Raw genomic sequence first — 25,191 nt, 5'->3', positions numbered from 1 at the left:
TGATCACTCTTCATAACATTCTGGAGTATATGCAAATTGCCATCATACAAACTGAGGCAGCAGACTTTGTGACAATTAATATGTGTGTCATTCTCAAAACTCTTGGCCGCGACTGTATATGTGTGTGTTCTATATGTAAATAAGTGTTAACTTATTGCACTATACAGTATCATAGCTCATAACTCCATAAATATAGCCATATTGTAAAGAAGTAGCAGGCATCTTCAAACACTGACTGAACCCACAGAAACCCCCTAAACCAGATACTGGACTCATGTTGTGCAATAACCAACAGTTCAAAGCCTTTACGATGTTCAACAGGGCCCCTCCCTGGCCTGGCCTGGGTGATGGAGGAAAGCTACAGTGCATGGCCTCCTGGGAAAGTTCAGCCCTCCCTCTCTGTCCCTGCCATGGGGAAATGAATGAATGATATTTTAACATCTACGGTCCTGCCGGGCTGTACAGTAACAGCCAGCCATGCCGTGAGATGCAGAACAGATAAGGCAGTTGGCAGAGAGAGGAGCAACGAGCAGGGTGAAGTGAGCCTTGCTCTGGGCCTGTATTCAAAAGGTGTCTCACAGCCAGAGTGCTTATCTAGGATTAGGTCCCACCTGTCCATAGGATCTTAAGTTATTATCTAAAAGGCAAGGTAACTCATGTATTTGCGTGAATGAGAATAAGAGGAGGTGGGTAGATCTTCAATAGGCAAGACAGAGATGAGTACTACTTCTCATGTATCAGACTCTTCATGTATTTTAGGATTCATGAGGTGGAAGTGTAGTTGTTTAGTGTTGGTGTGAAGTGTGGGGTTAAACACAGCATCTTAAGCAGTTTGTCCACTAGGTTTGTGTGTTTTAGGACACTGAAGTGCAAGTGTAGGTGTGAGTTTGTTTGATACATAGCACCTTAAACAGTGTCAGAGAGTGACATCTGACTTTCCTGCTAAGACTCTCTTTGACATCAGAGCCTATCAAATAACCTGAGAATGTCACAGCAAGGAGGAGGGAGCAGGGGGGTATAGAGCGATGTGCTGTACATCATGAGAAATCGCAATGTAATAAAACCTGGAATACCAGCAGCTCAGTAGATACTAACCGGATCAAAGGGTCAGGGCTGTCGGGGGGGGGGGGTTCCTCTGAAGTAAGTTTCACTCCACTGAACACAAACATGGCTCATGGAAATTCGCCAAATAAACATGTAAAGATATGGTAGGATCGTCATGCAGTAGGCATATGTCTTCTGTACATCAATACCATTTGTATGCACTATAACCTGATTGTATTGTCTACACAATGTTGACGTTTTAATTTCTTTCGCCCCCTTTTGAAAAATCAACCAAACTTGGATCCTGAAACGTGATTGGCGGTCGGGGCTGTCGGTCACTCACAGTGGTGGGGAAGAAGCGGCTGAACTTAAACTTCTTGAGAGACATGGAGCAGGTGTAGGTCCCCAGGAAAAGGATGAATGACATCAGAGTGACGTCAGGGACGAAGCCACAGGCTGGACCAATCAGCTCGCCTCCGTACACCACACACTGCTTCTTGTCGAGAGACGCCCATGTGGCATTTACCGACTACGGGAGAGACAGGCACACACAGACAAAACCATTACCTCATTTGTCATAACTTTAGGTTCAAATGAATCAGTACATACAGAAGCTGCTAAAACCAGCCCAAAATTTTATTTCACAACATTAGTGAAATAAGCACCTTTACTATTGATTGAAATATTGATGTAATTTAAAATCAGGTAATGATAGTGTTCTCTATCAACAATGCGTCTGTATGGTTGATGGATAACACTGTCATAACCTAATTAACCCACACCAGCTCAGACACATTCCTGTCTGAGACACACTCAGAAATATAGATTTCCTTCAGACCTTCTTGTGACTGAAGAATATATGGCTGTCAGAGAAGAAATACTCCAGTGACTGCTGCTTACCAGATCAGCATTGTTTATCCAGGCAGAGGCGTCGATATAGAGACCCGTCATATTGCCTGGATGGAAACAAACAAACAGTGAGGTCTCCACAAAACCACTTTACGAGGCACTTGTCAAAACTATAATGTGCATTTTCCTCAAGCATATGCAGTGTTACCACAGATAGAACAAAGAGACAGATATTTCACTGGACATATAAATGTGAAGCATCCGCTTAGAGTTTCCACTCACTACCAAATATGGTAGTGAGAGGAAGCCTACTGGCTGGCAGTGGGAGAAGATGGAACGACATGGATTTTGGCCGACATTCTTCACATTTTCTCATCGATGAAACATTTGATCTCGATACAGTTTTCTGTTCCCAAAACTATAATCTGTTATGAACAGAGTGGACTAATGATATCTCTTAAGTGAACACAAACTTGGACCATGTGATTATCTCCAGTTTAAATATTGTGAAAAATTGTGTAATGTTTGCTTTCTGGACTGATCCGACAGCAATAGGAAGTGAGCTCACCGACTCAAAGTTAGAGCAATTTGAGAGCCCAAGAAACACAGACAAAACCACAGATCCAGAAAGAGATTACATTTATATTGGCTAAACCCTCTTCGGTAGCTACACCCCTGTTGTCACCTGGACAGGCACACCTTAATCATTAGCACTTCCTTATTCGGTTTGAACTACAAAACTGCCAATGAGCTGCGAGCACAGTGCTGATCAGCGTACCGTGGTCCGGTGGGGGCATGCAGCGGCAGTCGTACATTGTGACATAGTTGGGGTCATAGTCAGCGTTGATGGGGTTGTAGTGGGCCAGCTTCAGCATCTTCTTGAAGGCGTCGTAGATGAAGATGAAGGAGATGAGGGAAGAAAAGCCCTCCTCTGTGAAGCGTGTGAAGTACTTGACCAGGGAGCTGGCATCTGTGGCAACCAGCACCAGGCAGAAGAAGGCTGACCAAAGGCCGATCCACAGCCTGAACTCCAGGTAGTCAAAGTCATGGTCTCTGGAGGGGAAAGAGAGAGAGTGAAGGTACGACCATGGTTAGTTAGTCTAAGAGCAGGCCGATCCACAGCCTGAACTCCAGGTAGTCAAAGTCATGGTCTCTGGAGGGGAAAGAGAGAGAGTGAAGGTACGACCATGGTTAGTTAGTCTAAGAGCAGGCCGATCCACAGCCTGAACTCCAGGTAGTTAAAGTCATGGTCTCTGGAGGGGAAAGAGAGAGAGAGTGAAGGTACGACCATGGTTAGTTAGTCTAAGAGCAGGCCGATCCACAGCCTGAACTCCAGGCAGTTAAAGTCATGGTCTCTGGAGGGGAAAGAGAGAGAGTGAAGGTACGACCATGGTTAGTTAGTCTAAGAGCAGGCCGATCCACAGCCTGAACTCCAGGCAGTTAAAGTCATGGTCTCTGTAGAGGGAGAGGTCGGAGAGATGGTAGAACCATAGTTTTATATTAATGGATTAACCTTTATTGAAACCGGAAGTCCCTTCTAAGGCACTTGGAAGTTTCTATCCATAAATCAATGTTTTCACAGCATGTATGCGTGTATCAGAGTACCAAAAGAAAGACTGATGGAGGCTGTAAATCCAGCTCACAAAGTAATAGAGTGTATGGCGGCATAGGGTCAGTCCCGACCCGAGGAAACATGGCCCCGTCGGCTCATCGTTGATAGTTTCCATTCACGGTGTGACATTCAATGAATGTACATGATTGATAATGGAACATAGCTAAGCCAGTGTTGTCTGTAATGTAATGCTAGAAGAGGGTCTACTCTCTGGGATGGCAAGAGAAGGTAAGGAGGAAGAGAAAGAAGAGAGAGAAGAAATAGGAAAATAGGAGAAGAGAATTGTGCTCTGGTCCGTGTGGGAGCAGGTCTGGACCGGTGAGCCCATTCAGGTGAGGAAGTAGGAAGTAGGAAGTAGGAAGTAGCGAGCAGGATGCATGGGAAATTGAGGGACAATCAGCCTGGCAAAGGAACTGAGGGCAGTTTGTTTGTTACTGTGAATACATTTTTTGTTCAAGATACAAATACTTGACAGTGGCTAACGTCTGACTGCAGAAGAAATTCATATTGTTTATGTCTATCATGAGTATTATTATACTGAACAAAAATATAAACGCAACATGTAAAGTGTTGGTCCCATGTTTCATGAGCTGAAATAACTGACCACAGAAATTGTCAATACGCACAAAAAGTATATTTCTCTCAAATTGTGCACAAGTTTACATCCCTGTTAGGGAGCATTTATCGTTTGCCAAGATAATCCATCCACCTGACAGGTGTGTCATATCAAGAATATCATATCAAGAAACTGATTAAAAAGCATTATCATATGATCATTACACAGGTACACCTTGTGCTGGGGACAATAAAAGGCCACTCTTAAATGTGCAGTTTTGTCACACAACACAATGCCACAGATGTCTCTAGTTTTGAGGGAGTGTGCAATTGGCATGCTGACTGCAGGAACTTCAACCAGAGCTGTTGCCCAATAATGTAATGTTCATTTCTCGACCATAAGCCGCCTCCAACATCGTTTTAGAGAAGTTGGCAGTATGTCCAACCAGCCTCACAACCACAGAGCCCGTGTAACCACGACAGCCCGAGACCTCCTCATCCGGCTTCTTCCCCTGTGGGATCGTCCTGAGACCAGCCACCCGGAGAGCTGATGAAACTAAGGAATATTTCTGTCTGTAATAAACCCTTTTGTGGGGGGACTACAGTAACTACAGTAATTCTGATTGGCTGGGCCTGGCTTCCCAGTGGGTGGGCCTGGCTCCCAAGTGACTGTGCCCCTGCCCAGTCATGTGAAATCCATAAATGAGGTCTTAATGAATTCATTTCAATTGACTGATATCCTTATATGAACTGTATCTCAGTAAAATCGTTGAAATTGTTGCATTTTGCTTTTATATTTTTGATTAACTATATTTTTTTATTAAAGGAAACAGGAAGCCGGAGGTTGTCAATAGAAAATCAAGATTCTACGCTGCCCAAAAAGAACACTAAACACTTGTGGTTGGGGTTAGGATATGTGGTGGGCACCATGGTACCCATGAGCCAGTTCCACATACTCTACCACTGGTAATCCTCACAACAACAGTCCAACTCTGAAAACAAACAAAACATCTCTAGGACCATTATAGCTGCTAATTTGTTTTACTTCTATTGAATTCTCTCACAGACACATACACTGAGATTACAAAACATTAAGGACATCTCCTCTTTCCATGACAGACTGACCAGGTGAATCCAGGTGAAAGCTATGATCCCTTATTGATGTCACTTGTTAAATCCACTTCAATCAGTGTAGATGAAGGGGAGGAGACAGGCTAAAGAAGGATTTTTAAGACAAAAAATGTAAATTCCTTTGAACAGGGTATAGTACATTAGGTGCCTGGCACACAGGTTTGTGTCAAGAACTGCAACTCAGCCGAGGTTTTAACACCGAACTGTTTCCGGTGTGTATCAAGAATGGTCGGAGAGAGAGAGAGACGGAGAGGTGAACAGACAGACGGAGAGGTGGACAGAGATGGAGAGGCGGAGTGACAGAGCAAGAGAGAGAGGCGGACAGACAGACAGAGACAGACAGACGGAGAGAGACAGACAGACGGAGAGAGACAGGACAGAGATGGAGAGGCGGAGTGACAGAGCAAGAGAGAGAGGCGGACAGACAGACAGACAGAGACAGACAGACGGAGAGAGACAGACAGACGGAGAGAGACAGACAGACGGAGAGGCGGACAGAGATGGAGAGGCGGAGTGACAGAGCAAGAGAGAGAGGCGGACAGACAGACAGAGACAGACAGAGACAGACAGACGGAGAGAGACAGACAGACAGAGAGAGAAAGACAGACAAAGAGACGGAGAGAGACAGACAGACAAAAAGACGGAGAGAGACAGACAGACTGAGAGAGACAGACAGACGGAGAGACAGAGAGACGGACGGAGAGAGACAGACAGATGGGCGGACAGACAGAGAGAGACACAGACGGAGAGAGACAGACAGACGGAGAGAGGCGGACAGACAGACAGAGACAGAGACAGACAGAGACAGACAGACGGAGAGAGACAGACGGACAGACGGAGAGAGACAGACAGACGGAGAGAGACAGACAGACGGAGAGAGACAACCCATATGTTTATTTATTTTCCCTTTTTTTTTTACATCGTTATAACACTATACATAGCCATAATATCACATTTGAAATGTTTCTACTCCTTTGAAACTTTTGAGAGTGAAATATTTACTGTTCATTTTTGATTGTTTATTTCACTTTTGTTAATTATCCATTTCACTTGATTTGGAAATCTAAACATGTGTTTCCCATGCCAATAAAGCCATTTGAATTTAATTGAGTGAGCGAGTGAGAGAGCTAGAGAGAGAGAGAGAGATGAAGTATCAATATCTGTGGTGCTCAAAATGCAGGTGTAAGAGAGCTCACTTGCTGAAGTTGAAGAGGAGCCTTTCAAACACCAGTACAGGACCTGTGCTGCTGAGAATGGTGAGAGGCTGGCCACCCAGCAGACAGAATATGGCCCCTGTCAGTGCCGTGCCCAGGAAACTCTCCAACACACCCTGAAAGAGGAGAGGGACACAGATAGGCTGGTGAGTCAAAGAAACAGCATACAGATAGAGACACGCAGATGGATATGTTTGTCCCAAATCCATTCAAAGTGTTAGTGGGTGTCCTGGTGGGGTTAAAGGTCAAGGACACAGTAAACAGTGATGGTCACATTCCAACCCACTGTTGTATATGTTTAAACCAAATGGGACTGGACAGAGAGCGTTTGGTGGAGGACTGGCGGCAAGGTCTGGTTCCAAACTACTGTTCTGGTACCATACCCTCACAAATAAAACGAAGCACATGGTAACATTTTTATCATCTAAAGAAATCCATTTAGTTTCTGTGTATGTATGGGAACTGGGAATTGTCAAGTGTGCAATTGAAGCTAACTGCATCATGATATCAATCTTCTGATTCAGTGAGATCTCTATTTCCCCCCTCACACAGCTCCAGACACACAGAGAGCTGTTATACTGCCCCATCAGGACAGACAGCCCTGTTCAAGTTCACATTGTGACATCATGTGTTTTTACTAGGTGTCATTTACACAGCATATCCAGGCCTGGGTGGGAGACAGTGGACAGCTGGGATGCAGGATCAGAGCTGTGCTACCTGGAACACTGTGCTCCTGTGGCTTGGACAGTTAAGGCTTCTGGGAAAGGTCAGAGGTCAGTCGAGGGATTCCCTTCCCCTTCTCTCATGCAATTGGGAAGACGGGGGAGAGTGAGACGGGGCAGTGACAAGGCTATCTGAGTAATCTGGATCTGTGGTTATTTCCAGAGCAGCCAAATCCCCTGAGGCCAGCCCTCCCTGTGCATGCCTTCCTTGACCAACACATCCGGGGAAGGCTGTGCTTGTTTTTAGGTTCAGGAGTTCTCTGTAATCATGTCACCTGGTCAGATCACATAGCGATAAAACAATATCTTCGCTGTCTGACAAAAACCTCTTATCTCCCAAACATAAACTTTTTAGGAAATTTTTAAAAATCGCCATATTTTACAATTAACAACCAACCAAACTTCAGAAGCTAATTTGAATACATTTTCTTGGTCCTAGAGTCTTGAAATGTTCAGAGTACATTTGGGGGAGTTATGTAATTTTAAATCCATGTCAGAAAGTATTAAAGTGCACACTATGTTATAAGGGTGGAGAACCGGGACACAGTCAGGTCTTTGCCCTTACTTACATTCACTTATACTGTTTTGCTCCTGTCAAATACTTCTGTCTTCCAGAAGAGAGAACAGAAAGAGACTCACCTGCATGTTTTCCGTAGCATCTCCTAGCAACCCTCCGAAGGTGATGGCGTTGGTCACGGTGCCCAGGTAGATAAACAGGATGGCGGAAAGCGACTGGATGTGTATGGCGTCGTAGAAATCACTGGCGAAGAACGGCAGCTTTCGCTTGATGTCCAGGATGAGGCCACCACAAAACCTTAACAATGAAAATGTGACAGTTACATTTATGCCACAAAGTCTTTATTTATGGTAAAATGATCTTAAGATGTAGCCTTGTAAAGCAGACGGATCCCTACGATCCCCATGCTGTTTTGGTGAGCGTAGCTATTTGTCTAATTTACGAGACGACTAAAGATGCTGTTTCATCACAAATCAGTGTCTGCACAAAGCATAACTAAAAGGCAACAGTAAACAGTGGCTTGCTTTGGCCACACACCTGAGGTGTTATTTTCTGAAATTCTTTCACCCTGAAGAAGGCACAGTGATGCCGAACCGTTGGTGGTTTACCCAATAACTTGCTGGGCACCTGTATATAGCGTGCGATAGCCTACAGTTTACTTGTTGTTAGTCAGCACCTCTAATAACTATTTTGGGTGTGAGCCAGCTCATGCTTTTCACTGGAATTCTTTTGTAACATGCGTAGTGTTACAGTGTTATAGCAAATAATTTTAACACTGTATTCCAATATCAGTGAGTGTTGAGGCCCTGCTGAGTAACATTTTGTCACTGTACTACATGTTGGTATCACAGGAGGTTGGTGGCACCTTAATTGTGGAGGTTGGGCTTGTGGTAATGGCTGGAGTGAAATGAGTGGAATGGTATCAAACACATGGTTTCCATGTGTTAGATGTCATTCCATTTACTCAGTGGGGACCCATCAAGTTGAGCCCCACATTTTAGCGACAAAAAATACATAAAAATAAAATATATATATATATATATATTTTGGGGGGGGGGCTGTTTTGCATGTTATTTTGGCATTAATACGTGTCACATATCAGTTTGCTTTCTGTGGTGGTGGAGCAGGCCAGCAGAAAATAGGAGCATTGCACCGTGATTGGCTCAACATTGCACAGTGATTGGCTCAGTGATCTGTCACTCATGGGGACACTACATCACCCGCCTTTAGTAAGGGTAGACATCAAGAATGTGAGCCCTTTGGGTCCTGCCATAGACTTAGATTAGAAGTGCCCTTTCAAGAAAGCTCAAGATCATTGGCCACAGATAAAATCTACAGTAGCTTTGATTCGACTGGACTTACTTTCAAAATCTTAGCTAGCAGTCATCATCATGAATCAAGTCAACAATCTACAGGGAGATCCTTTTAAATAATATAATAATAATAATAATAATAATAATAATAATAATAATAATATTTAATAATGAAGAGAAATTACAGAAATAATGAAGAGAAATTATAGATAAAAGGTATTGGTGCTCATCGGCCATAAACATCACACAACAAGTTGGAAATTGCAAATTCAACAATGAGTTGTTTGGAAGGAATCGGTGACAGTAGCTAACCTGGGAAGTCGGGAATAAAAGCACTCAGACTGAGAAAATACACTTTGAACGGTCATCCAACACGAAACCTTTCTCTTTCTCTGATGACAACATTTTCCAACGGAGGACCGCCGCGCACAACAAGGGGAGTCCAAAAATGGCTTATATGCCGCTGCATAAATGATGTAATATGCCAGGGAGATATGTATACTGTAGATAAGTAATACTGAGTGTATGTTGTGTAGTAATATGCCAGGGAGATATGTATACTGTAGATAAGAGAGTAATACTAAGTGTATGTTGTGTAGTAATATGTCAGGGAGATATGTATACTGTAGATAAGAGAGTAATACTAAGTGTATGTTGTGAGTAATACTAAGTGTATGTTGTAGTAGTAATATGTCAGTTGGAGATATGTATACTGTAGATAAGTAATACTAAGTGTAGTGTATATGTCAGGGAGTTGTGTAGTAATATGTGTAGGGAGTAATATCAGGGAGATATACTGTAGATAAGAGAGTAATACTAAGTGTATGTTGTGTAGTAATATGCCAGGGAGATATGTATACTGTAGATAAGAGAGTAATACTAAGTGTATGTTGTGTAGTAATATGTCAGGGAGATATGTATACTGTAGATAAGAGAGTAATACTAAGTGTATGTTGTGTAGTAATATGTCAGTGAGATATGTATACTGTAGATAAGAGAGTAATACTAAGTGTATGTTGTGTAGTAATATGTCAGGGAGATATGTATACTGTAGATAAGAGAGTAATACTAAGTGTATGTTGTGTAGTAATATGTCAGGGAGATATGTATACTGTAGATAAGAGAGTAATACTAAGTGTATGTTGTGTAGTAATATGTCAGGGAGATATGTATACTGTAGATACTAAATGTTGTGTAGTAATATGTCAGGGAGATATGTATACTGTAGATAAGAGAGTAATACTAAGTGTATGTTGTGTAGAGTAATACTAAGTGTATGTTGTGTAGTAATATGTCAGGGAGATATGTATACTGTAGATAAGTAATACTAAGTGTATGTTGTGTAGTAATATGTCAGGGAGATATGTATACTGTAGATAAGAGAGTAATACTAAGTGTATGTTGTGTAGTAATATGTCAGGGAGATATGTATACTGTAGATAAGTAATACTAAGTGTATGTTGTGTAGTAATATGTCAGGGAGATATGTATACTGTAGATAAGTAATACTAAGTGTATGTTGTGTAGTAATATGTCAGTAATATGGAGATATGTATACTGTAGATAAGTAATACTAAGTGTATGTTGTGTAGTAATATGCCAGGGAGATATGTATACTGTAGATAAGTAATACTGAGTGTATGTTGTGTAGTAATATGCCAGTGAGATATGTATACTGTAGATAAGAGAGTAATACTAAGTGTATGTTGTGTAGTAATATGTCAGGGAGATATGTATACTGTAGATAAGTAATACTAAGTGTATGTTGTGTAGTAATATGTCAGTGAGATATGTATACTGTAGATAAGAGAGTAATACTAAGTGTATGTTGTGTAGTAATATGTCAGTGAGATATGTATACTGTAGATAAGAGAGTAATACTAAGTGTATGTTGTGTAGTAATATGTCAGGGAGATATGTATACTGTAGATAAGAGAGTAATACTAAGTGTATGTTGTGTAGTAATATGCCAGGGAGATATGTATACTGTAGATAAGTAATACCGAGTGTATGTTGTGTAGTAATATGCCAGGGAGATATGTATACTGTAGATAAGTAATACTGAGTGTATGTTGTGTAGTAATATGCCAGTGAGATATGTATACTGTAGATAAGAGAGTAATACTAAGTGTATGTTGTGTAGTAATATGCCAGGGAGATATGTATACTGTAGATAAGTAATACTAAGTGTATGTTGTGTAGTAATATGTCAGTGAGATATGTATACTGTAGATAAGAGAGTAATACTAAGTGTATGTTGTGTAGTAATATGCCAGGGAGATATGTATACTGTAGATAAGTCATACAAAGTGTATGTTGTGTAGTAATATGCCAGGGAGATATGTATACTGTAGATAAGTCATACTAAGTGTATGTTGTGTAGTAATATGCCAGGGAGATATGAATACTGTAGCAAAAAAAGTAATACAAAGTGTATGTTGTGTAGGAAGTTGTTAGTAGCCCATGTGCCTCAACCTAATAATCTATTTTCTCCTCTTATTTTCGCCTAACGTTACTGTTCTGACTTGGTGGTGCTGCACATATAACCTGTTTTTCAGAAATATCATCATCTAATATTGCAAGAGGTTTCATTGTCTGCTTATTTTCACCCTTTATTTATCCTACGGCTCTGACTTGGTGTACAGGGAAAATACTGTAAGAGCAGCCCATGTTCTGCATTCTGTCGCTGTACATTTCAAAAATGCTGAACTCATAGTTATTTTGACTACATCCGTCGTCGCTCACTCATTAATGTCTTAATCAAAATTAAAGATAGCCTCTTATCCACTCATTGTTCCGTTTATGCCATAGTTTGTACATCTCAATTGTCAGTAGAAACCGCATTTGTTTAAGCAAATCAGCCGTGTTTTTTAAAAAGGCAGTAAATGAGGCTGAATGACAATGAGGCTGTTTCACTGACAAGGCTCCGCTGATAGCCAGGTGTAGTGATGGTAAAGATTCACTCCATGGTGCTGGAAAGAAAGCTCTACTGTTGGGAATGTTTTATGTAGGCCCTAACAGTTTGTGGGCACAGTTTGTCACTGTTAAAGTGCAATTAATGTATGGTTTAATGCTGTGTAGTGACTTTGCTGGCAATTTTTTTTGCCCCACCAAGATTTACATCCTAAAAACCCCACTGCATTTACTCCATTATTATGAGCCATCCTCCCCTCAGCAGCCTCCACTGGTTGGTATTGGCAACAGTTGAAGAATGCTCTGTTATTCAATACTATGCCATACGCTAGGCTAGTGGTAATGAGCAGTCTTTACTTTCCAGTGTTCATGAGCTCTTCTCCAACATGTCCATGTCCCCCTCCTCCTCCTTGACCCCCGTCATGTCCCGGCGTGTCCCCGTTCATCTGGGGGCCATCCCCTCCGCCTCCAGCATTATACTGGTTCTTCCTATACAGTCACAAACAGCAGGTTAGCCTACAGACGTCACTCTCCAACACAGTGTTGAAGGTTCATCACGAGCACCCAATATTGACATAACTTTCAAAACTGTCCAAGGAAATATGCACAATTAATTATCTGGAACTAGGACAATTTACAAAATTATACAACTGTACTAGGACTAGAGGTGTGGGTGGCAGAGCTGTACCTCTTATCTGAGGAGGGCAGGGATTTGGGGGGTTCTATCCTGATGTCAGGGTCCCACTCCCCAGGAGGTAGGACGATAACCTCATCCAGGAACTCCTCAATGCCTGCCAGCAGGTCCTGTCTGTCCTTGGCCTTGTAGGCAATGTCATGGAACACCTGACCCCACACAACCAATCAGAAACCAAGGTAACATCAACACCAGCACACAACCAATCATAAACAATGTTAACATTAACAACAGCTATGTTACTTCCCCACATAACTAATCAAACCCACCGCAGGTCCTGTCTGTCCTTGTCATGGAACACCATACCACAACACAACCAATCAGAAACCATGTTAACATCAACACCAGCCAACAACCAATCATTTTTCACACTTGTTTCTTCCTCATATTGTGAATAATTGGATCCCAATCATTATAATTATCCCCAATCATAATTACTTCCAGATGGTGTGTTTGTAATCACCATCTATATAAGCCATATGCCATTATATCGTATTGCCCCAGAGTATCTCCCTGTCAATCTCATACACAGAGCGTTGTCCCACCCAGGCCAGGGAAGATCCCTCACAGCCACCTGAGGGTTTTGTTTAACTATAACTTAAGGTAATCCCGGGGGGGGAGTCCCTGTCTAATTCCAACAGTATGGATAGAAGCAGGGTGTGTGGCTGGGACCTGTGGGAACGTGAGTCAGGTGCAGTATGGTTAACTGGAGGGGTACAGTCTCAGTCTGCTTGAAAATCAGAGACAAGGTTTGAATATTGCTGTCCATCAATGATTCCCGACCAAATGTACTTATCTTGAGCAATTTTTACAAAAACAATGGATATATGTTGCCCTAAGAATTGTGCAGATTTGTCAGAATCTTATTCAAAATTATTTACAGCTGTAATTACTGTCAAAGGTACTTCCACCAAGTATCAACTCAGGGGTGTGAACACATACTCAATCAATTTTATTATAGAAACTGTTCTATACTTTTTCTTTCACTTTGAAAATGTCGAGCAGGTTCAAAATCAAATGACATTTTAGTTGTCACATGTGCCGAATACAACAGGTGGACTTTACAGTGAAATGCTTACTTACGAGCCCTTTCCCAACAATGCAGTTGAAATGTTTTTAAAAAAATAACAAAATAACCATTTGAAATAGTAACACAAAATAACAATAACGAGGCTATATACAAGGAGTACCGGTACCGAGTCAATGTGCCGGGGTACGAGGTAGTTGATTGAGGTAATTGAGATAATATGTACATTGAGGTAGGGGTAAAAGTGACCAGGCAATCGTGATTGATAATAAACTGAGTAGCATCAGCGTATGTGAAGAGTGTAAAAGTGTGTCTATTTGTGAGCGTGTGTGTGGCATCAATATGCATGTGTGTGTGTTTTGTGTGTGTGAATGTATGTAGGGTGTGTGTGTACATCTAATTGAATCCCCTTTTAGATAACATTTTAAGGCAGCAAAATGTGACAACTGTCCAAGGGGTGTGTAGACTTCCACTAGCTACTGTATATGCGCGTTGGACACGATGGTAACGTACCTCATCAGACATGAGGGTGGCGATAGCTCGTCCGATCTCATGGTAGGACTTGGCTTTGCTTTTGGGCCCCAGCAGCACGAATAGGAACCTAAAAGGAGATGAAGAGAAAAGCAGAAGCATGTTCAATAAAAAGCCCAAATTGAATATAACTGGTGGTCACTAGTGGTTAAACTATATAAATATAGCATCAGCCTCTATGACATAGGAGATATCTATGAGAGAGATATGTGGTATATTCGGTGGATTTGCTAAGTTGGTTGTGGTGGTATCAGTAGGATACCTGGTAGGGACAGGGACCTCTGTCAAACCTCCCAACATGGCAGCCTGCTGCAGGCGGACAAACGCCACGAAGGGTGTGTCCAGGAAGTCCACCCCTCCGACCAGGACGTTAGACGCCTCGGCATCACGTGGAAGCTTCTTCATCAACTTATTCTTCAGCTAGAGAGAGGGGGGGGGACAAAGATGGACAGAGAGAAAGAGAAAGAGAGGAACACGCACAAATATTGAATGAGACAGAAAAAAGAGAAGGAAAACAATGAGCCTTGACACACATTCGAGAGAAGTGGTGCTTGAAACGACTGTCCTTATCAAAGTAGTATGAGAAGAGCAGTAAAGGTACCGTAACAATGGACATTTCACATGCCCCAAAGTTGTACACAGTTGCATGGATGAAATGGGGCAGCTGAGTACAGCCCGTCCCTGGCACATAGGCATTACATGCTGTATTGTGTGGCAACACCACTGCAGTTCGTAGTTCACTCTGTGAGTCACTATGACACAAGCGGTATGATTAACAAGACACAATAAAGCCCTTTCTGTTCGTTGCTGTTATACACTTGAACCAGTCTACATAATGATATGTAATGAGAATGAGGTAGCAACAAAAAACATTAACCTCTGTGCAACTGTATACAAAAGAACAGGCCAGGTGAATGCATACGAGCCCTTCACTTTAGGTCAAGGGGAGACAGGGGTCCTAGTGGTTAGAGGTGCGAGCCAGCAACTGTTCGAATCCAGGGTCTGACGGGAAACAAAATCAGACAGGAAGTGAGCTGGAAACTGGAGGGTTGCTGGTATCAAATCCTAGATGAAATTGCCTGCCGTTGTGCCCTTGAGCTAGGCACTTAATCCCCACAACAACTGCTCCCCGGCGCCCAGTGTGGCAGACCCCTGCTCCAACCCGTATATGTATGTGTGTCTTGGGAGGGGTTGGGATACAGCAGAAGTCAAATTTTAGTTGAAACTTGTACAATTGACAAATAAAGTGATATTAATCTTAATCTCTTAATCTTAATAGACTGCTAAATTAAACCTAACGTCCAAGTGGTACACTGAGTACTTAGTCACAGTGAAATGCATAAAACTTAAGCAACCAGAGACCTCGGGTGTAAGGAGATGATTAACAAAGCAAGGCCTTGGTGTTTTATCAAAGACCAAATCAATTTGACGAATAAACTACTGTTGTCCGTGTAATTCCAGGAGTTAGTTATTGTGTCTGTGTAGTTTCCGCAGGCTTCAGGAGGAGTGGTAACATTGTTACCAAACATTTGAGAGAGAGGGTCAGGGCTCTTATCGTCGTGTGTGAGGCTCAGACTTTAACAGTAGAGTGAGGCCGTGCTCTGGTTCCGACACACACGGTGTCGACTCCTTGACCCTGCATATTGTTACAGCAGGAGCTAAGATTTAGAGTGCCCGGGGAACAGCAATCGCTTCTTAAAGTTCCCGCTTAGATCTCTCTCTCACTCACAGTCACACACACACAGTTATATCCTCACCTGGTCTCTATCTGGTTGGTCAGAAAAGTCGTTGAGGCTGTTGGAGGTCAGGTTCCGATGGGCCGTGGCTGGGCTACCTGTTGGATCAGAGGTCAAGAGCTCAAAGACCAGGCCTGAGAAGGTTCACCAGGGTCGTGTTCATTAAGGCAAATAACAGAAAAAAAATGCTTAAGGCCTTCTGAAACAGAAATGAGTGTTTCTTATTGGACCAGGCAGTCTTTCCCCATTTCAGTCTGTTTTCTTCTTTTCGGTGCCTAATGAACACAATCCAGGGGTCAAACAAAGTCACTGGGATGAAAGGTAGATCGCAACTCCCAGAACAGACAGAGGCCCAGTTAGATTAGACTGATCTCAGAGAAGGAGATGAAGAGAAACAGAAGATGAAGAGAAACAGAAAATTCACAAGACCTAATATAAATGTGGAAGGCAGCAAGGACTAAGTTAAGCTTTCGGGCTGATGCCAGCTGCAGTGGATCAGATGTACTGCCTGAAATCTCCCACTGCCGTGCCCTGTCTTTCACTGATCTGATGCCAACTGGTCATTCACTTGCACGGCAGAGCAGAGGGGGCACGGACAGTGTCTTATTAGTAGTCCATGATGGGGTTGGTGGGAGAGATAGACATTTTTCTTTAGCCTCTTTTAGCAAGCAGTATCAGACTCAGTGAGAAGGATGGCTTTAAGTTGGAGTTGTGATTACCTATAAAAGTTGGTCAATAGCCGAGTAGCATCTACATTAGCTAATTGTTTGTTTGCTGTTTCTCTGGGCATGAAGGACTGTGACTTAGATGCTGTTTGATGATGCCCTTTTTTTGAAACATTAAAAAATGGTTGATTGTAATATCCCATGAGAATATACCTATGACAGTATTGTTTTCGGTCATCAAAGCTCATTTCAACAATATGAATGTGGGTCGCAAATTGTCTTGGCACAGACTATTGTGAAGGTATGTGTTATACCCTGTTATAAACTCTGTATATGAGTGTCATAACCCGCCTTACAAAAGTATCCCACACTAGGGTGCTATAATGCATTATAACCTGACTTAAATGGATCACATGTGCTGTAAGTGTTATAACCTGACTAACTGAGGTATCCCATGTGTTATAAATGTGTTCTGAACTAACTTACTAATGTATCCCATGTGTTATAAATGTGTTCTGACTTGACTTACTGAGGTATCACATGTGTTATAAATAAATGCATTATAACCTCACTTACCTAGTTATCCTGTGAACCGGTACTCCTGTATAAAGCCCCACTATTGTTATTTACTGCTGCTCTTTAATTATTTGTTTTTCTTAACTCTTACTTTTTTGTTGTATTATCTTAGAACTGCATTGTTGGATAAGGGCTTGTAAGTAAGCATTTCACTGCTGTAGTCGCCCATGTGACAAATAACATTTGATTTGATCCCATGTGTTCTGACCTGATTTACTGACTGATGTATACAATGTGTTATAAATGTGTTCTGACCTGATTTACTGACTGACGTATACAATGTGTTTTAAATGTGTTCTGGCCTGACTTACTGACCTATCCCATATGTTATAAATGCATTATAACCTAACTTACCTAGTTATCCAATGTGTTATAAATGTGTTCTGGCCTGACTTACTGACCTATCCCATATGTTATAAATGCATTATAACCTAACTTACCTAGTTATCCAATGTGTTATAAATGTGTTGTGACCTGACTTACTAATGTATTGCATGTGTTATAAATGTGTTCTGACCTGACTTACTGATGTATTGCATGTGTTATAAAAGTGTTCTGACCTGACTTACTGATGTATTGCATGTGTTATAAATGTGTTCTGACCTGACTTACTGATGTATTGATTGTGTTATAAATGTGTTGTGACCTGACTTACTGATGTATTGCATGTGTTATAACTGTGTTGTGACCTGACTTACTGATGTATTGCATGTGTTATAAATGAGTTGTGAACTGACTTACTGATGTATTGCATGTGTTATAAGTGTGTTGTGACCTGACTTACTGATGTATTGCATGTGTTATAACTGTGTTGTGACCTGACTTACTGATGTATCGCATGTGTTATAACTGTGTTGTGACCTGACTTACTGATGTATCGCATGTGTTATAAATGTGTTGTGACCTGACTTACTGATGTATTGCATGTGTTATAAGTGTGTTGTGACCTGACTTACTGATGTATTGCATGTGTTATAACTGTGTTGTGACCTGACTTACTGATGTATCGCATGTGTTATAAATGTGTTGTGACCTGACTTACTGATGTATCGCATGTGTTATAAATGTGTTGTGACCTGACTTACTGATGTATTGCATGTGTTATAACTGTGTTGTGACCTGACTTACTGATGTATCGCATGTGTTATAAATGTGTTGTGAACTGACTTACTGATGTATTGCATGTGTTATAAATGTGTTGTGACCTGACTTACTGATGTATCGCATGTGTTATAAATGTGTTGTGACCTGACTTACTGATGTATCGCATGTGTTATAAATGTGTTGTGACCTGACTTACTGATGTATTGCATGCTGGAGCTTCGTTGGATCTCCTTTATCGGTTCCTCATGGCCAAGCGTGGTTGCATAAGGCACATACTGGGGTTGGGACTGGGTGTGCAAGTGGGGAAAGGGCTGGGGGTGCTCATTGAGACTGCGTGCTTTAGTGCAGACAGAGAGATGGAGTGACGGAAGAAAGGAAGAAACGAAGAAAGCAGGAAGGCAGGCAGGCAAAAAGTGAAGAGAACACGAGGGAATGTTAATCTGTGCAGGAGAGTGAGAGTACAGATAGAAGACAGAAAACTAGAACAATCTCACACTTCAAACTGCAGTACCATATTATTATTATTATTATTTAATGGCATCCAAGAAGTTATTGTCTTCTAAATAATTAAATCACATGCTTTATATTATAAAATGATATGCAAGTCGGAATACACTTTGGAGATAGTAGTATTTGGAAGAATAACAAAAACAAGCATCAACACTCAGGCATTAAAGAATGTTGCCAGTCACATTCACATTACTAGTTAAAACTATAGCCACCTAGATATATGTACCTGTAACATCTTTACTGCACTCAAATGATGGCATATAAAAGTTGAACATACACTACACCTTATCCTATAGTATTGATGACCACCAGAGGAAAAAGGATGTGATTGGTAAAATTGGTTGGGATAAGATAGGAATTAGGAGGCAAACAATAATAATAAAAAAGGCTGCACCAAACTGGCATCTACATTACCGTTCTGGTCTTGGTTGGAAAACAGCCTACTTGCACTGGACACCGTCTTGCCGATGTCAGCAAGCGAGCGTAGGTTGGACTTCTTGGTCTGGTGACGATGTTTCCGTAGCAAAGTGTACATGACCTGATCCTTTAGCTCAGGCTTCAGTTGACCGATCTCGATCTGGCTGTCAGTGATCAGCTCTGATAGAGGATGGGGAAACAAGCAGGGGGAGGATAACAAAGAGACAAAAGAGGATGGAGGGAATGTCAATACTGAGGACGCTTGGTTTCAAAGTGCACAGTTTTGGGACGTTCCAATTCTAACTTATGGGAAGTGTACTTATCTTACCGACCACCTGTGGTAGAGTGGAGGCTTCCAGGTCCAGCAGGATGGTGCCTTTCTCAATGCAGGTCTTCAGCTCAAACAGACTGTGAAGGGACAATGTGGCCACGTGGGGCTTACTCCAACGCTCTCCTCCCTTCTCCACCTTCTCCTCAAACTTTATCCACCTAGAGAGAGAGGAATAGATTGAGACAGAGCGAAAGCATGAGAGGTGTGTGTGTGTGAGAGAGAGAGAGAGAGAGAGAGAGAGAGAGAGAGAGAGAGAGAGAGAGAGAGAGAGAGAGAGAGAGAGAGAGAGAGAGAGAGAGAGAGAGAGAGAGAGAGAGAGAGAGAGAGAGAGAGAGACCCAAAACGAGAGAGATAGAGGGAATAACCTTAAGTTTGATTTAAAAATAATACTCATAATTACAAAGATGCATGTGCACAGCAGGTCCTGCAAGGTACAGTAGGTCACATCACAATAAAGGTCTGTAGACAAAGCCTTTCATATCATTTCACTGCCAAATACGGGCCGCTGACAAAAGAAGACAAGGAGAATTTGATTTTCTTTACAAAACAGCCCCTCTATGTTATTGGTTCATCACAGGTCATGAAAAATAGCAGCGGATGTGGGATGACACAATACAAATACTGGTAAGACTCCTTTAAGGGTCCAGAGTACATAATTTATAAGGCATTTACAAACTGTTTGCTCACCATTTAGTAATCATTACTCCCACATTTGTAAACATTAGTAAGTTAGTTATTGACACATGTATACTCTATATATTTAAACATCCTGTTTTGTGTTCTTACTCTTTTATCAGGTACTGCAGGAACATCTACCAATGGAATGCCCATATTTTTTGAGAAATTACAGTGGTCACTCAAACATTAATATAAAGTGTTTATAAAGCATAAATAGCACTAACTTTACATTAGGGACTGCAAAAGTATTTGACTAATGATTAGTAAATGGTTTATTCATGCGGGAGTAATGATTAATAAATGGTGAACACACAATTTAAACACCTATGGGGTTAAGGTTATGTCATGGGGTTATGAGGTTAAGGTTGTGTTCTGGGTTCACTGAGGGAACAGGGCAGTGTTTCATCCAGATAAGAGTGAGCTAGTAGTTCACCAGCACCAGAGGACACACTACTCCCCTATGCATGCATACATGGACACCAGGGGTTCCCAAACTGACAGTACTTTTGACAGTAATTCAGTCTGAAGGAAGTATGGTTTGAAGTGACTGAAATGCATGCATCAGAAAGATATAAGTTCAGAATATCATCAGGCAATATGTAACAATCCTCTTCCTGTGAATGACTGGACCAAAGCGCAGCGTGAGACATGTTCATGATATTTTATTAAAATTGGAACACTAGAACGAAAAATAACAAAGAGGAAAATGAACAGTTCTGTAAGGAAACTAACAATACAGAAATCACAAAACAGAAAATAACTACCCACAAAACCCCTGTGGGAAAAAGCTACCCAAGTATGGTTCCCAATCAGAGACAACGATAGACAGCTGTCCCTGATTGAGAACCATACCCAGCCAAAACAAAGAAATACAAAAACATAGAAAAGGGAACATAGAATGCCCATCCAAATCACACAATAATTTAGTAAGAACCTCTTTTTCCCCCAGTTCGATTTAGTGTCTGACCTTTCCACTCTGTTCTATACCTCCGTGATTGGGTCATAATATTTTGTAGCCTAATCTGTAGAAAAGATAGCCACGCTTGTAGGAATAAAACACCGCTTTTTATTACAACTGCATCTAGCTCATTAAAAAAAGTTAAAAAGAGTTTTAAAATCAGGCGACCCCCACATTGGGTCACGACCCCTACTTTGTGAAACACTAATGTACACACACAGTACATGTACATATGCATGCGCACGCGCACACACACACAATCGCCCCTACTCAAGAATACATGTATACACACACACGCTTCTGCCTTACTCAAGCAATTCATACGGGAGCCGTTGCGTGGACTATAGCAGAGCACTGAAACGGGAAACACTTTTTATTTTATTTATTTATTTCACCTTTATTTAACCAGGTAGGCAAGTTGAGAACAAGTTCTCATTTACAATTGCGACCTGGCCAAGATAAAGCAAAGCAGTTCGACAGATACAACGACACAGAGTTACACATGGAGTAAAACAAACATACAGTCAATAATACAGTATAAACAAGTCTATATACAATGTGAGCAAATCAGGTGAGAAGGGAGGTAAAGGCAAAAAAGGCCATGGTGGCAAAGTAAATACAATATAGCAAGTAAAACACTGGAATGGTAGTTTTGCAATGGAAGAATGTGCAAAGTAGAAATAAAAATAATGGGGTGCAAAGGAGCAAAATAAATTAAATTAATTAAATACAGTTGGGAAAGTGTCATGCCTTGGTCATTGTATCTTGTGTTTTTGTTATATGTTTGGGTAGGCCAGGGTGTGACATGGGTTTATATGTTGTATTTCGTATTGGGGTTTGTATTAATTGGGAGTGTGTATTATTAGGGGTGTGTCTAGTTAGGCTTGGCTGCCTGAGGCGATTCCTAATTGGAGTCAGCTGATTCTCGTTGTCTCGGATTGGGAACCGTATTTAGGCAGCCTGAGTGCGCGTTGTATTTCGTGGGTGATTGTACCTGTCTCTGTGTTAGTCACCAGATAGGCTGTAATTAGTTTCACTCGTTTGTTGTTTTTGTATTTTCAGTTATTTCATGTACCGCATATTCTTCATTAAAAGTCATGAGTAACCTACACGCTGCATTTCGGTCTGACTCTCTTCAAACAACAGAGGAAGTTCATTACAGAATCACCCACCATTCACAGACCGAGCGGCGTGGGAACTGGCAGGATCTGAAGGAGAACGTTATGGACGGCAGAAGCAAGGAGTATACTACGTGGGAAGAAATCGACAGGTGGGCGGCCGACCCAGAGCGAGTGCAGGAGCCCGCCTGGGATTCCCTACAGCAATGCGAGGAGGGCTACAGGCGAATCGAATCAACGAAAAAGACACGCCGGAAAAACGGAGAGGCGCTGGTTTAAACAGGCAGCGACAGCTGGAGCAGCAAAGGGAGGATGAATTATTTGGAGAATGGACATGGGAAGACGTGTTGGATGGTAAAGGTTGTTACACTTGGGAGGAGATATTGGCCGGAAGAGATTGCCTCCCATGGGAACAGGTGGAGGCACTAAGGAGAGCAGAGGCAACGGGAGATAGGAGCTGACGATACGAGGGAACACGGTTGGCAAGGAAACCGGAAAAACAGCCCAAAAAAATTATTGGGGGGGAGCTAGAAGGGAGAATAGTTATGCCAGGTAGGAGACCTGCGCATACTCCCTGTGCTCACCGTTGGGCTAGAGAGACCGGGCAGGCACCGTGTTATGCTATGGAGCGCACAGTGTTTTCAGTGCGGGAGCAAAGCCCGGTGAGGCACATACCAGCTCTTCCTATTGGCCGGGCTAGAGTGGGCATCGAGCCAGGTAAGCTTGGGCAGGCTCGGTGCTCTAGAGCTCCAGTGCGCCTGCACGGTCCGGTCTATCCAGAGCCACCTCTACACACCAGTCCTCCGGTAGCAGCTCCCCGCACCAGGCTTCCTGTGCGTGTCCTCGCGCCAGTACCACCAGTTCCAGCACCACGCACCAGGCCTCCAGTGCGCCTCGCCTGTTCAGCGCAGCCAATGCTTTTCTCCCCTCCTGCGCTGCCGGAGTCTCCCGCTTGTTTAGCGCAACCAGAGCTGTTCTCTTCTCCTGCGCTATCGGAGTCTCCCGCCTGTTTAGCGCAGCCAGAGCCTTTCTCCTATCTTGCACTGCCGGAGTCTCCTGTCTGTCCAGCGCCACCAGTGCTCCCAGTCGGACCAGCGCGTCCAGTGCGCCTCGCCTGTTCAGCACAACCAGAGCTTTTCTCCTCTCCTGCACTGTTGGAGTCTCCCGCCTGTTCAGCTCAGCCAGAGCCTTTCTCCTCTCCTGCGCTGCCGGAGTCTCCTGTCTGCCCAGCGCCGCCAGTCAGCCCAGCGTCACCAGTCTGCCAGGATCCGCCAGAAGTGCCAGTCTGCCAGGATCCGCCAGAAGTGCCAGTCTGCCAAGATCTTCTAGATCGGCCAGACAACCTGAATCATCCAGGTCCACCAGCCAGCCAGGATTTACCGGAGCCTACTACCTGCCTGAGCTTCCTTTCAGTACTAGGCTTCCTCTCTGTACTGGGCTCCCTCTCAGTACCGGGCTTCCCCTCAGTACTGGGCTGCTTCGGTCCCGGGCTGCCCCTCTGTCCCGGGCTGCCCCTCTGTCCCGAGCTGCCCTGCTGTCCTGAGCTGCCCCTCTATCCCGAGCTGCCCCTCTGTCCCGAGCTGCCCCTCTGTCCCGAGCTGCCCCTCTGTCCCGAGCTGCCCCTCTGTCCCGAGCTGCCCCTCTGTCCCGAGCTGCCCCTCTGTCCCGAGCTGCCCCTCTGTCCCGAGCTGCCCCTAAGTCCCGAGCTGCCCCTCTGTCCCGAGCTGCCCCTCTGTCCCGAGCTGCCCCTCAGTTATGTGGGGATCAGGGTGAGGACTATTAGGCCATGGTTGGCGGAGAAGGTGGATTATCCTAGGACGCGAAGGGGAGGAACTAGGACATTTATGGAGTGGGGTCCACGTCCCGAGCCAGAACCGCCACCATGGACAGACGCCCACCCGGACCCTCCCTATGCTCTTGAGGTGCGTCCCGGAGTCCGCACCTTAGGGGGGGGGGGGTTCTGTCATGCCTTGGTCATTGTATCTTGTGTTTTTGTTATATGTTTGGGTAGGCCAGGGTGTGACATGGGTTTATATGTTGTATTTCGTATTGGGGTTTGTATTAATTGGGAGTGTGTATTATTAGGGGTGTGTCTAGTTAGGCTTGGCTGCCTGAGGCGATTCCTAATTGGAGTCAGCTGATTCTCGTTGTCTCGGATTGGGAACCGTATTTAGGCAGCCTGAGTGCGCGTTGTATTTCGTAGGTGATTGTACCTGTCTCTGTGTTAGTCACCAGATAGGCTGTAATTAGTTTCACTCGTTTGTTGTTTTTGTATTTTCAGTTATTTCATGTACCGCATATTCTTCATTAAAAGTCATGAGTAACCTACACGCTGCATTTCGGTCTGACTCTCTTCAAACAACAGACGAAGTTCATTACAGAAAGAGGTAGTTGTTTGGGCTAAATTATAGGTGGGCTATGTACAGGTGCAGTAATCTGTAAGATGCTCTGACAGTTGGTGCTTAAAGCTAGTGAGGGAGATAAGTGCTTCCAGTTTCAGAGATTTTTGTAGTTCGTTCCAGTCATTGGCAGCAGAGAAATGGAAGGAGAGGCGGCCAAAGAAAGAATTGGTTTTGGGGGTGACTAGAGAGATATACCTGCTGGAGCGTGTGCTACAGGTGGGAGATGCTATGGTGACCAGCGAGCTGAGATAAGGGGGGACTTTACCTAGCAGGGTCTTGTAGATGACATGGAGCCAGTGGGTTTGGCGACGAGTATGAAGCGAGGGCCAGCCAACGAGAGCGTACAGGTCGCAATGGTGGGTAGTATATGGGGCTTTGGTGACAAAACAGATTGCACTGTGATAGACTGCATCCAATTTGTTGAGTAGGGTATTGGAGGCTATTTTGTAGATGACATCGCCAAAGTCGAGGATTGGTAGGATGGTCAGTTTTACAAGGGTATGTTTGGCAGCATGAGTGAAGGATGCTTTGTTGCGAAATAGGAAGCCAATTCTAGATTTAACTTTGGATTGGA

General features: G+C 43.2%; 1 protein-coding gene across 4 annotated transcripts in view; it reads right to left on the bottom strand.

Annotated features, from left to right (window-relative positions):
- Nucleotides 1–25,191, bottom strand: part of LOC123989317 (electrogenic sodium bicarbonate cotransporter 1-like) — a 94,352-nt gene that overhangs the window by 29,294 nt on the left and 39,867 nt on the right. For 2 of the 4 annotated variants that reach the window (XM_046290247.1, XM_046290248.1), the window contains 13 exons: nt 19,459–19,619; nt 19,128–19,310; nt 18,400–18,540; nt 15,880–15,956; nt 14,385–14,542; nt 14,105–14,192; nt 12,559–12,713; nt 12,228–12,359; nt 7,767–7,941; nt 6,388–6,521; nt 2,672–2,946; nt 1,945–2,000; nt 1,388–1,573 (listed from right to left, as the gene is read on the bottom strand). In XM_046290247.1, coding sequence (XP_046146203.1) covers nt 1,388–1,573; nt 1,945–2,000; nt 2,672–2,946; nt 6,388–6,521; nt 7,767–7,941; nt 12,228–12,359; nt 12,559–12,713; nt 14,105–14,192; nt 14,385–14,542; nt 15,880–15,956; nt 18,400–18,540; nt 19,128–19,310; nt 19,459–19,619 — 1,921 coding nt within the window. The remainder of the gene's footprint in view (nt 1–1,387; nt 1,574–1,944; nt 2,001–2,671; nt 2,947–6,387; nt 6,522–7,766; nt 7,942–12,227; nt 12,360–12,558; nt 12,714–14,104; nt 14,193–14,384; nt 14,543–15,879; nt 15,957–18,399; nt 18,541–19,127; nt 19,311–19,458; nt 19,620–25,191) is intronic. The other 2 variants (XM_046290249.1, XM_046290250.1) reach the window with 1 other exon arrangement.

Source organism: Oncorhynchus gorbuscha, linkage group LG11, assembly GCF_021184085.1.
Source record: "Oncorhynchus gorbuscha isolate QuinsamMale2020 ecotype Even-year linkage group LG11, OgorEven_v1.0, whole genome shotgun sequence".
Taxonomy (NCBI): Eukaryota; Metazoa; Chordata; class Actinopteri; order Salmoniformes; family Salmonidae; genus Oncorhynchus; species Oncorhynchus gorbuscha.
This window is presented reverse-complemented; position numbering and strand designations above follow the sequence as displayed.